This window comes from Tenrec ecaudatus, chromosome 6 (assembly GCF_050624435.1).
Source record: "Tenrec ecaudatus isolate mTenEca1 chromosome 6, mTenEca1.hap1, whole genome shotgun sequence".
Taxonomy (NCBI): domain Eukaryota; kingdom Metazoa; phylum Chordata; class Mammalia; order Afrosoricida; family Tenrecidae; genus Tenrec; species Tenrec ecaudatus.
In genome coordinates, this window is record NC_134535.1 from 61,918,538 (window position 1) to 61,932,786 (window position 14,249).

Genomic DNA, 14,249 nt, shown 5'->3' on the forward strand with positions numbered 1-14,249 from the left:
GTGTGTGTGTAACAGTCTTCCTGAAGTGTGTGTGTGAGTGAGTGTGTGTGTGTAACAGTCTTCCTGAAGTGTGTGTGTGAGTGAGTGTGTGTGTGTAACAGTCTTCCTGAAGACCAGACAAGCTGAACGGTGTCCGGCTGCCATCACTGGACATTTCCACCAAATATTCTGTAGATGACTCCTGATCAAAAGGAGGGTAGGGCACAGATATGGAAAAACATTTACAATTCTCACAGAATTCAGACTTTCTGGAGCCACTGGAATTAGAGAACCAACCTCTCTGAAACTACTGCCCTGAGGACGTCTTCATAGCATTACATCAAGCCTACCTGCGAAGTTATCTTTCAGCCAAACGATCTAAACACCCACTGCTATAGTCAATTCTGACTCATAGTGATCCTATAGGGCAGTGGTCCTCAACCTTCCTAAGGCAGCGACCCTTTCATACAGCTCCTTATGTTGTGGTGACGACCTCAACCACAAAATCATTTTCGCTGCTTTTTCATCACTGTAATTTTGCTACTGTTATGAATCAGGTGACCCCTGTGAAAGGGTTGTTCGATCCCAAAAGGGGTCGCGACCCACAGGTTGAGAACCGCTGCTCTAGGGCACTGCCCCCTCGCGCTTCCAAGGCTGTCAATCTTTAGAGAAGCAGAAAGCTGTTTCATTCTTCTGCAGAGCAGCTGGAGTTCCCACTGCTGACCTTGCAGTTAGCCGGCCAACACACAATCCACTGTATCATCAAACAATAGTTCTGCTTCATAGGAAAACGTCTGCCTTGAGCACTGATCAAAAGAGCCACAGCAACTTGAAGCGCGCGGGCAGTCAGCAAGCTTGTAATCATAGAAAAGTCATTCAGAACTGAGCCTGCATGATTTGTACATGTAGGATGTGTTGAGATGTTTCACCAATTAAACAAAAGAAAAGGTCTTAATATTAAGTATGTTCATGAGTACACAAAAAGGGCTTACATGAGAATTCAGATTCAACAATAATAGCTATGGGTACATTTTTATCTCACTATTTATTTAACAGGTTTATTAGTGCTCTGCTCACATGTCACTCACTTCAACAACCCAACCATAAAAAGTAGTTGTATAATTGTCACCATATTCAATTCTAGAACATTTTATTCTTTAAAAAAAAACAACATTTCATTAGGGGCTCATACAACTCTTATCGCAATTCATACAGACATCAATTGTATAAAGCACATCTGTACATTCTTTGCCCTAATCATTTTCAAATCATTTGCTCTTCACTTAAGCCCTTTGCATCAGGTCCTCTTTTTTTCCCCCTCCCTCATGAGCCCTTGATAATTTATAGATTATTATTTTGTCATATCTTGCCCTATCCGGCGTCTCCCTTCACCCCCTTCTCTGCTGTCCGTCCCCCAGGGAAGAGGTCACACGTAGATCCTTGTAATCGGTTCCCCCTTTCCAACCCACTCACCCTCTACTCTCCCAGTATCGCCCCTCACTCCCTGGTTCTGAAGGTATCATCCACCCTGAATTCCCTGTGCCTCCAGCTCCTATCTGCACCAGTGTACATCCTCTGCTCTATCCAGACTTGCAAGGTAGAATTCGGATCATGGTAGTTGGGGGGTAGGGTGGGGGAGGAAACATCCAGGATCTGGGGGAAAGCTGTATTCTTCATCAGTGCTACATCGCACCCTGACTGACTCATCTCCTCCCCTGGACCCCTCTGGGAGGGGATCTCCAGTGGCTGACAAATGGGCTTTGGGTCTCCACTCTGCACTTCCCCCTTCATTCACTATGGTATTTTTTTTTTATGATGCCTTATACCTGGTCCCTTTGGCACCTCGTGATCGCACAGGCTGGTGTGCTTCTTCCATGTGGGCTTTATTGCTTCTGAGCTAGATGGCTGCTTGTTCACCTTTAAGCCTTTAAGACCCCAGACACTATCTCTTTTGATAGCCGGGCACCATCAGCTTTCTTTGCCACATTTGCTTATGCACCCATTTGTCCTCGGCGATCGTATCATGGAGGTGTGCAGCCAATGATATGATTTTTTGTTCTTTGATGCCTGATAACTGATCCCTTCGGGACCACATGATCACACAGGCTGGTCATTTTAGTTTTATAGTCATTGTTATTCATATAATTTTTCCAATTGTGGCAAAAATATATACAACAGAATATTCTCCAATTCCACAATTTCTACTTGTATAACTCAGTGTCACTGATTATATTCTTCGTATTACACAAGCATTATTCTCCCTTTCCAAATTACTCCACCACCACTGACATAAGCTCAATGCCCCTATGTAACAATTCTTTCCCCTTCACCCATGGTAACCACTGGTCAATAATTATGATTTATGAATTATGAAGGGTTCATGAGGGAGGGAGGGGGAAAATGAGCAGCTGATATTAAGGGCTCAAGTAGAAGGCAAATGTTTTGAGAATGATGATGGCAACAAATATACATATGTCCTTGATAACAATGGATGTATGTATGGATTGTGATAAGAATTGTATGAGCCCCCAATAAAATAATTTAAAAAAAAACAAGGACAAAGTTAGGTTTCTTTTTTTGGTTTGGTTTTCTTGATATAGTATTCACATATCACACTTCCATGGTTAATTCTTAAACCAGTTGTATATATGTAATCACAATCAGTTCTCCCTCCCTACTCTCTTCCTAGATATTTACATAGAAGATAAGCTATATCTAACCTATACGCCCACCATTGGTGTGTCAGTCTGTCACACTCTGGTGACAGCAGGGCCACCCCCCCAAATAATGTTTCAACAGATTTTCCAGACCAAGAACAGACTACAAAGAAATTATTTGTACACTTCAGAGGAATTAACCACTGAAAACCTTACGGATAGCATGCAAATATTATCATTTACTGGAAACCTAATAAACAGAACTTTTTCTGAGACAGTACCAGATGTGCCTCTCAGGTGAGATACTCAAAATATGACTGAGGATGAGCTGTCTTCTCAAAGCAGAGTTGACCGTAACGACAAAGATGGAGTAAAGCCTTCAGGACTTTCATTTGCTCATGGGGCATGGCTCAAAATGAAAAGAAACAGCTGAAAACATCAATTAATAATTAGAATTTGGAATGTACAAAGTATGACTCTAGGAAAATTAGAATTTGTCAAAATGAAACAGAGATCAAGATCAACATGCTACGCATTAGTGTTGGCCATTTTGAACCAGAATTCACAAGGTGTCCAATGCTGGGAATAACAGATTCAAGAGGAACAGCATTGCAGTCAGTGTCAAAAGAGCATTTCCAGATTGATTTTGAAGTACCACGCTGTTAATATCTATCTATCTATCTATCCATCTAATCTGTTAATATCTATCCACAGACAAGGAAATCCAATCAGCCTGACTATTATTCAAATTTCTGCACCAACCACTAAAGCTAGTGGATGGAGAAACTGAAGACTGAAATTGACCAAATATGAAATCAAGATGTACGGATAAACATTGGCAACTGGAATGCAGAAGTTGGAAACAAAGAGGATGGAACAGTAGTTGGAAAATATGGCCTTGGTGTAGAAATGAAGCTATAGATCACATGATAGAATTTTGCAAGTTCAAGACTTCTTCATCAGAAATACCTTTTTTCAACTTAAAAGGCAAATGTACATGTGAATGTCTCCTGACTCCAACTGTGGGAAGAGATAGTGGAGATGCTCAGTTTCAGCAGCTAAAATGAGATCAGGGGTCGACCCTGGCACAGGTCATCAGCTGATGTTAGTTCAGGTTGAAACTGAAGACAATTAAGTCCACAAGAGCCCAAATACTACTCTTTATATTCCACCTGAATTTCTATAACATCTTAGGAACACTAATGACAGAAGATCTCATGAGGTACGGGATGACATGAAGCATATCATACATGAACAAAGCTAAAGGTCATTAAAAACACATGGAAGAAAAACAAGAACAGCAAAGGCTCTGGACCATGCTCTTAATCATCGAGTAGCAAATGAGGGAAATAGTGAAGTCGAAGAGCTGAACAGGAATGTCTAAGGGCAGCTCGCAAAGGCAAACATTACAATGCAATGTGCAAAGACGAGTTAGAAACTACAAAGGAAGAACACACTCAGTTTATCACACACTGAAAGACATGAAGAAAACGTTGAAGCTCTGAGCTGCAATACTGAAGGACTCCACTGACAAAATATTAAATGATGCAGGAAGCATCACAAGATGAATACACAGAGTCACTGTGCCAAAAAGAATAGCTGCCATTCAATCATGTCAACAGCAAGAATCAATGCACTGAAGGAAGAAATTCAAGGGGCATTGAAAGCATGAGCCAAAAACAAGCTTCCAGGAACTGATTTAATACCCACTGAAAGTTCCAACAAGTTGATGGAGCACTGGAAGCACTGAGGAAAACGGCTCCTGGGCCAAATGGCTGGGAGAGATCCCTATTTGCACCCACTCCAAAGAAAGGGGACCTAACAAAATGTGCAAATTACAAAAAATATAACTGATATCACATGCAAGTAAAAGATCATCCAACAAAAGGTGCAACACTATACTGACAGCCAGAGGTTCCAGTTGGATTCCGACGACGTCATGGAATCAATCACTGCTGCTATCAGGTGATCAAGAAAGAAGCTTACTTGTGTCTCACTGACTGTGCAAAGACAATCAACTGTGCGGATCACACAAACTATGGACAGCCTTGAGAAGAATGGGAACTCCAGAAACTTCATTGTGCTCACATGAACCTGTACCTAGATCAGGAGATAGTTGTGTGAACAGAACAAGGGTAAGCTGCATGGTTTAAAATCAGGCAATTGTGCATTAGAGTCGCATCCTCTCACCACCCTTATGCAATCTGTACACTGAGCACATCATCCGAGAAACTGGCTTACACGCAGAAGAATGTGGCATCAGGAATGACAGGAGGCTTATTAACAACCTGTGACATGTAGATGACACAACATTGCTTGCTGCAAAATGAAGAGGACTTGAAGCACTTGAAAAAGATCAAGATCCCCACAAATGGACCGACAGGTAACTTCATGATAAACGGAGAAAAGACTGACGTTGTCGAGGATCCATCCTGTTTGGACCCACATTCAATGCTCATGGAAGCAGCAGTCAAGAGATCAAAAGACGAGCTGAATCCGGTCAACCTGTTTGTTGCACAAGTCCTTCACCTACTGAAAGCTACGGTCATTCTCCACGGGCACACCCACAGACTGCTTTCTAGTTTCATTCGCAAAGACGAGGACGGGGACCCCTTGAGAAGGGAATTAAACAAGGGCAGGCGTTCAGAAGATGAAGAGTCACTCTTACCATAAGTTTTCCTACTCCTAACAAGCAGTCAGAGCAATGTTACTAGTTGTTTGTTTTTTATTTCTTTTTACTTAAAATCATTTTATTGGGGGCTCAAACAACTCCTTTTTGTTTGTTTCTTTTGCTCATACAACTTTTATCACCATCCAGCCAACCACTGTGTCAAGCACATTTGTACATATGTTGCCATCATCATTTTCAAAACATTTTCTCTCTACTTGAGCCCTTGGGATCAGCTTCTTCTCTCCTCTACTCCCCGCCCCCCACGAACACGTAATAATTTATAAATTATTATTATTTTGTCATGCCTTACACTGACCGATGTCTCGCTTCACCCACCTTTTTTGTTTGTTTGTTTATCCTCCTGGGAGGGGTTATAGGTAGATCATTATGATCGGTTCTCCCTTTCTCCCCCTGCCTTCCCCTTCCCCTCCTGGTATGGCTACTCCTCATTATCAATCCTGAGGGGTTTATCTGCCCTGGATTCCCTGTGTTTCCAGGTCTTCTCTGTACCCGTGTCCATGCTCTGGTCTAGCCAGATTTGTAAGGTAGAATTGGGGCTATGATAGTGGGGGGGGGGCACGGAGAGGGCGGAGAAGGAAGCATTAAAGAACTAGAGCATGTTTCATCGGAGCTATACTGTACCATGACTGGCTCGTTTCCTCTCCACCACCCTTCTGTTAGGGGATGTTCAACTGCCTATAGATAGGCTTTGGGTCTCCATTCCACACTCCCCCCCATTCACAATGATAAGATATACACATAGATCTATTCTTCCATTGTCATATATAAATATATTTACATATGTACATGCCTGTATTTAGACCTTTATAAATGGCATTTGCCCCCTAGTTCTTTCCTCTATTTTCTTTTACTTTCCTCTAGTCCCACTATCATGCTCAGCCTTCAATTGGGTTTCAGTAATTCCTCTTGGTTGCGTTGCTCTTGATTGAGCCCTACCAGGCCTCTACACCCTGCACGCCATCGATTCTAGATCACTTGTTGTTCCCTTGTCCCTAGATTTGTTAACACCCTCTTCCTTTCCTCCATCTCCCCCTGTCCCTTGTCCCCCTGGAACCATCTGTCCCATTGTTTTCTCCTCCAGGTTGTTTACCCTGTCTATCTTATCTAGATAGACCTGCAGAGATAATGATATGCACAAAAACAAGAGAGAGCAAACCAAAGCAACAAAAGAAAACAATAAGGACAAGAAAAAAGAGAAAAACCTATAAACAGTTACAGGTCTGTTTCTTGACCTTTAGGAATATTTTCCGCTCAAGTCTGATGACACGCCCTGGCCCCAAAGTCTATTTTTGGTATTCCTCAGGGACATCATTGCTCAGCTCCCCTTGCTGTTCTGTTGCACACCCTTAGTGTTTTGCCTCGGTGTGGTGGGATCAGACTGGGCACAATTCCCACACTGTGCCTCCAGTGTTGTCCCCCTTAGCACTATGGGTCAGTGAGGGGCGCTGTGTCTCCTGGTGGGGTTGGCCTTATGGTCCTCTCTCTGCATTGGCTGCTCTGAGAGGAAGTATCATCCTCAGGGCATGGTGGTCCAGGATGTGCTCCACTCTCTCCCTCCTCCCCCTTCATTTGCTCCCATGTGCTCTGATCAGACATGTCCCTCTCCCTGAGTTGTAGCTTCAGTGCTATCCTCTAAAGTGAATTCTTCTGAGGGGAGAGGGGCTGTCCACATAATTGGGATTGAAGCCTACCCGTGTTACTATTATTAAGTACAGTGTTTTAATTAAAAATTACTATCTACTTTTCACTCTTTAGTACAACTTTAATTTCTCTTCCAATAATTCACTAGGTGACTCTTAAATAAGAAAATAGTTTTCCTATTTTAATGAATGTTCTGATTTCATAATAGGACAATTCAGACCACTAGTTGAGACAATATTAAATGCATAGATAATACTGGCTATTACTATTTTAATTATTCTTAATGTAACAGTTTTCAAAAGTTTCTTTTTCTCCAAGCTCACTGATTTTCTGTAAAGCAGTAGAATCCTTTTGTTTCATGGGATTTTGCACAAATGGACCTTCAAGGCGCACGCTGGCTCACCTCTCTTTCTCACTACTCCTGCCATTGAAATCCCAAGACAAGTCTCTTAAATAAGCATGGAAATTCACAGGTAAGGCTGTGCAAAACAATCTAAATGTGCTTCCATTTAGGCAGCCATAGAAAGTAGCTTACCTGACTACAACAAATGTTTTCATACTCTTCTACAAGATCAAAAATTGTAGTTGATGTGTGCTTCAGAGAAGACTGCAGGAAATCAGAAAACATACTCATGGATGCTAGAACACAGTAAGAAGAAACGGAACAAAGAAATGTTAAGTGACATGCTTCTAGGTTTAACTGTTCGTTTGATATCTTAAAAACATAGCTAAAAGTTCTTCAAGATCCCACAAATCTACTAGTTACTAATCTTTTCTACATTTCCCCCAGTTAACAAAAAAATTGGGGACAAACTTTATTACATCTGAGTTAGTTACATCTTAAGTCTATCAAAACAAAGTAGCTTAGAAAATAATACAGAACTTTTACATATAATGCACCCATGTAAATAGTGTATACACAGAGTACATGCATCGCAAATTGATCTGTGAGGGGTTATATTTTGCAAAAATCATGTAACGTGTTATTTGCATAAAACGTGGCAGATACTAAAAGAACATGCTCATTGTATGTTTATTTAAGATCCCGCCAATTGGTCACATTAAAAAAGGAATTCTTGCACTTTGTACATTAATTACAGAAACTTTCACGAAGTCATTCAAAATGTGCGTGTACATTATTGGCAAGCAGGACACAGCAGCAGAGGCTACCACAGTCATCAGGGCTTTGGAGGCCACTGGCTCAGTTTCAAATCCCGGTGCCATCACTTTCAAGCCAGATGATAAAACGCAAGTTACGTAACCTCTCTGAGTAGCACTTTCCTTCCATGATTGCTGTCACTATTTTAACTAGAAGGAGCTCTGGTGGTGCAGTGGTTAAGTACTCAAGTGCTAACTGAAAGGTCAGCAATTTGAACCCCACAGCAGAAAGCTCCGCCTCCATAAAGACGAGTCCTGGGAAGCCCATGGGGGCAGTGATTCTGGGTGCTCTATGGTCACTCTGAATCAAAATGCGGTTGAGGGCAGTGGGTTTGGTTTTTGACTGTTAAGAATCACCCAAATTGATGTTTGTAAAATGGTTGGCACAATGATTAGCATTCCTTTGTATTAGCTTATGATGAGGTTAAAATAAATAAAATAATGTGTAAATGCAGACACAAAAAGCAAATGCTCACTGTCAAAAAAGTAAGGTGACAACAGACTCAAAACTAGCAAGGTCACAACAGTATGTAAAAAATAGCACTACAAGCAAACGTGGTAAAGAGAGCTGATGGTGCCCGGCTATCAAAAGAGGTAGTTTGGGGTCTTAAAGATAAACAAGTGGCCATTTAGCTCAGAAGCAACAAACTCCACATAGAAGAAGGACACCAACCTATGTGATCATGAGGTGTCGATGGGATCAGGTATCAGGCATCAAAGACCCAAAACAAAACAAACTAAAAGCATATCAATGGGAATGAGGGGGAGAGCAGAATGGAGACCCAAAGCCCATCAACTGGACGCCCCCTGTCAGAAAAGCCACAAGGAAAAGAAGAGCCAGTCAGGTGCAATATAGCACTGATGAAACACACAACCTTCCTCTGGTTCTTTAATGCTTCATCCCACTACCATGATCCCAATTCTATTTTACCAACCTGGCTAGACCAGACCATGCATACTAGTACAGATTAAGAGCTCAGACACAGGGAATATAGAACAGATAAACCCCTCAGGACCAATAAGGGGAGTGGAGATGCTAGGAGGGTAAGGGTCGGGGGCGGTTCTAAGGGGGAACGGGGATAGATAGCAGAAAAGTGGGTGAAATGAGACAGCAGTTGGTGTAAGACATAAAAAAGAAAGAATTTATAAATTATCAAGGGAGCATGGGGGAGGAAGGGGAGCGGAGGGAGGGGAAAAATGAGAAGTTGATGCCAGGGGCTCAAGTAGAAAGAAAATGTTTTGAAAAAGATGATGACAACATATGTACAGGTGTTTTCGACACAATGGATATATGTATAGATTGTGATAAGATGTGTAAGAGCCCCCAATAAAATGATTGAAAAAAACCCATACATTTCAAGGAAAAAAATATATAAGACACACACACACACACACACACACACAAAGTAGCACTAGCATTCAGATCAAACAAAACATGCCAACACTGTTAAAAAATTAAGAACTAAACCTGAAGAGGAAAAGCTATTTCAGTAGCAGGAATAAGAATAGAGATAGAAGTGACTTGCTCAGTAAGCTGAGAGGCTGCTAGTTATACTGAAAGATAAAAGTGCAAGATGCTGCTCTGACTAAGGTGAGATTACCAACGCTCCTGTGCCAACTAGCTTTGCCATGACCTCATAGATCAGCTTAATGACTAAGTGTTCTGGGAACGCCTAGAAACAGCCGAAAATAGTTCCTTTGGTCTAAGCAACAGGCTGCTGCGTCAAAGCTCAAGTCCAACTCACCAGCTTCCCCAGGATCGTCCTCACGCAGCATAACCGCACTGAGGGTTACGTCCTCCGTCACATTCTGGGGATCCGTGAAAAGCCCCGAACGCTGCGCTGAGAATGCAGTTGCCCAATGACTGTCATCCAGATTAGAGACCTTAAAAGGGCAGATTCAGAAAAACAATGGAATCATTACCACGGAGTGAATAAAGAGCCACAAAAGTAACTGACACAAAAGTATATACTGTTTTCTTTTTCTGGAAGGAATTATGAGACATTCTAACAGTGCCTCCTGTTGTCGAGAGATGCCTAGGGAGGTTTTTACTTTCCACCTGTCTGCTTTATATGCCCATGCGTGCTTTTCATTTGTAAGACAGCCGCAGCACCCGCACTCCTAGGCGTATGTGCCGGGAAACTGAAAACAGGAAGTCGAATGTTCATCACAGTCAAAAAGTAGAAGCAACTCAAATGTGCGTCAGTGCATGAACCGATAAGCAAAATGCGGCTGTGCACACGATGGAACATAACCCTGTTGTAAAAATGGTACAAAGTACTGATCAAGCAACATGGATGAATCTTGAAGCAAAAATAATAAAACATAAATCAAGTAAAAGAAGGCAAACACTAAAAACCATTTACTAGCCCCAATAAAAAGATTAAAAAAAAAGTAAATGTCTAGAAGAGAATGAGGGCAACATATGTACAAACATGCCTGATTCAGTTGATGTATGGCTTGTGATAAGAGTTGTACGAGCCCCCAATAAATTATTACCAAAAAAACCCAAAACCATTTACTTATGACCCCCTTTATATGAATATCCAGAATAGGCAAATAGAAGGCAGGAAAGTGGTGGCCAGGGGTTTGGGAGAGAAAGGTATGTCTGACCTTTGCTTCACAATAATCAGCCTTGGGCTCTTGCTCCGTGATTCTCTCTCCCCCTTGTGATAATAGGAGGCCAGATGCCCCTGCTACCTTATTTTTACAGGGGCTTCCTTTACTATTCCACTCTTGGGTATGTTTGAAAATATCCGTAGTGCTGAAAATGTTCATCTTTCCCCAGCGTCTAGGCATGTGCAACAATAAAGCTATGTCTTGAAGCCATTTTTCTTCCATCCAAGTTAAAAAGGTGAGTCTTCACAGAGTAGCAACTATGGGCTGAGGAGAGCCCTGGGGCCCTTCTGCAATCTGAGCAACATGACTGTAAGGACAAGGGACGCTCTTACATAGAAGTTATCTTTTACATTTACAGGACTACTTTGGTCCGCAGACAAATCAGAAAAATCCTTTTAGAATATAAAGTAATTTTCAAGAATTTTATAATAAAACTGTATACACTTACTTTGCTCTGCCTTTAAGAGAGCAACAATTTTACTATTCATTTTACATTTCTTTAGCAATATAATAAAGTCATCTTCTTTTGTTTAAAGCCAGAGACGCAGAGTAACTCATGTTTTTAAGTGAAGTAAGGCAAAATAAACCAGTTTCACTAGCCAAGTGAAATCAGTCAGTGAGTAGATAATTTTTAGATATTAACACTCTAAAAATCAACAAGATTACAGGGAAAAAGCTACTGTATACAAACACTCAAGGGGCGAGGTCCAGGTAGTATGGCCAGACCAAATCCAGGGGTACATATGGGAGCCAACTAAAAAGAAGGCAGGGAGGAAAGGAGGAAAAAAAAAAAAGATGTGTGGCGGTGGAATAGGGCACTGACCCACCCAAGGGGAGAGTATTGTTAGTGTCTCCACAGGGAGAGGGACCAGATATAAAGCCAGTTCCAGATAAATGCAGTGTGCCAGCAAGGAGTGGGGAGCCACCAGTAGAGGGACCTGAGGGCTTGGCCCCCATATCAGCTACGTGGACAACTGCCCCTCCCCCCAGAAGAATTTACTTGAGGACGGCACTGAAGCTGCAGCTTGGGGAGAGGGACATGTCTGACCAGAGCACATGAAGGGGGAGGAAGAGAGAGTGGAGCACATCCTGGCCCTCCAGGCCTGGAGGACGATATCCACGCTCTGAACAGTCAAGGCACAGAGTGGACAATATGGCTGAATCAGTATGAGGCAAGCCGTCCCTTGCTGGCCCAGGGCCCTAAGGGGGACAACACTGGAGACTCAAGGCCGGGACTGGCCCAGACTGACCCTGCGACACCGAGGCAAACAACTAAAAGCGTGCCGCAGAGCAACTGCGGGAGCAGAGCAGGGAGCACAAAGGACAGACTCTGGGGCCAAAGGATGGTTCTCCATCGGACCTGACTGAAGGACACGCCTAGAGATGAAAAATCAGACCTTGATCTATTTCTTTTAACATTTATTCTTTATAGGTAATTGGTTTTCTTTTCTGTTTTCATCACTGTGTTCTCATTCATCACCTATCTTGCTTTGGCTTGATTTTTGGTGCATATTATTAGCTCTATAGATCTATCTAGATAAGATAGACTGGATGAATAGTCTGAAGGAGAAAACAAGGGGACCCTTTAGTTGAATGTAACAGTTTACCAGAGAGAAAAAAAGGCGGGGGACGGGGCTGGTTTTAAGCTTCCTTTTTCCTACGTACCAAGGAGAGATTTCCCAAGAACCCGGAAGACTGCGTGAGCCGGGGCGACTTTCCTCCTGTTCCAAGAATGCATGAAATATCTGGCTGCCTCAGCAAGCTGCGGTTTGGTGTTATAACTACAATCAAGAAGAAGTTAGTAAGAAGCATCCTCAGTGCGTGAGTCTCGATCATCAAACTAAAGCATGCAAGCAAAACACACACTTGGGAGGGTAACTTTTTCGTGCTCCTAAGACTTAACTTCCTTTCCTAAATTTGAATTTTAATGCACATAAGATTTCATATAAAACATCCGAGTGACAGTAAAGAGTTCATGGATTTGTCATAAGCTAATCTTACGACATATCCTGCAGCAGCAGTATAGTGTTGTTGTTGTCGATAGGTGCTGTTGAGCCGATTCGGATGCATAGCAACCTTATGTAACAACAGACGGAAAATTGTATAGTGTAGGGACTTTCAATCCAGGTCCTATAACTTTCACATGTATGAACACTGGTACTCACATTATTTAACATCTCTACGTCTCACTTTTGGAAAAAAGTCAACCAACAAAAAGCCAAAATCTTATGGATCACAATAATGTAATCCCACTGTGCTTGGAGTTGCCATAAATTGAGGACCAACTCAATGGCCACAATGTCTCACTTTCAGTTTTGGTAAAATGGAAATGACATCTATCCCACAACCACTGTGTTGATAGAAAGTATAGTGACTTGCAATCATTAAGTAGCTGCTAATCATTATTCCAGGAGTCATGGCGGCACTGTGGTTACACATTGCATTGCTAAACACAAGGTCAACAGTCAGAAATCACCCTACTCTCTAAACCCATGAAAAGTTAGTCTCAGAAATCCACAGGGGAAGTTATGCCTGGCCGTATAGGGTTACTCTAAGTCAGAATCGACTCAATGGACGTGAACTTGGTTGGTTTAGCTGCAGTTATTGTTGATACTGCTGACAAAAATGCTAACTGTATGTTTGTATAATAAATGTCAGTGTCTAGCCTTGTCAATGCTATTATTTGATGCTTTAAAGGCAAAAAGTCTTACAGGGCTGTCGAAAAGAACTGGGAGTTCGAGGAGTGACTTGGTTTTTTGGTGTAAAGTTTGCAAAACTTTCATCTTGAGATGCTCGAACTGTTAGGAAGGTTAAGAAAAATTTCCATGTAGAAAAGAGACCATTAAAATTAAAGTAGAATTAATCATACTTACATCCTACAAAACATGGGAATACATACTTTAAAAACACTGTATGTTATAGATACCTTTATTAATTTAAAGAGTATATAACTTCCATTTAAATTCTGAGATGTCAAGTCATAGACTGTTAGAGTGAGCTAAAAGTTCTTAGTCTGATTTCAAATAAAAACAAAACAAAAACCGAATGTCAGCAGTATTGATCCACAACACGACAGTCAGCAATAAATGGTAAACCCTCAGAGTCAGGAAACACACATCTTAATCTCACTACCAAGTAACATACCTATGGAATGAACAGAATGAATCCCTGAAGCATTTTATTTATAATTGCAAACAGTGTTTAAAATCGATCACAACAAGGAAATTCTACATCCCAGGTTCCAAACATGTTCAGTGCAAACATAAAGGATACTTAGGACTCTTTTCTGAGCACTCTGCTTCTTTGCAGTCCGGGTCACCTCTGCCTCTCGGATCACGGGGGACAGCATCTCTCCAAAGCTACTCCTAAAAGAGCATAACCAAGCTCATGTGAAAAAAACAATCATCACGGAACATCATGATCAAGGACCCTGAATCAGCCAAGCTTTAGGTCATTCCAGTAGACAAGTTATCTTTTTGTTTAGAATGCCTTCCTCCTTTCAA

At 41.8% G+C, this 14,249-nt stretch overlaps 1 protein-coding gene across 1 annotated transcript in view; it reads right to left on the bottom strand.

The window, feature by feature from the left end:
• The window catches only part of NUP107 (nucleoporin 107), a 49,463-nt gene that overhangs the window by 33,228 nt on the left and 1,986 nt on the right, over positions 1–14,249 (bottom strand). The window contains exons 2-6 of the mRNA XM_075551316.1: positions 14,020–14,111; positions 13,458–13,544; positions 12,412–12,527; positions 9,873–10,011; positions 7,505–7,608 (exon numbers count right to left, since the gene is read on the bottom strand). Coding sequence (XP_075407431.1) covers positions 7,505–7,608; positions 9,873–10,011; positions 12,412–12,527; positions 13,458–13,544; positions 14,020–14,111 — 538 coding nt within the window. The remainder of the gene's footprint in view (positions 1–7,504; positions 7,609–9,872; positions 10,012–12,411; positions 12,528–13,457; positions 13,545–14,019; positions 14,112–14,249) is intronic.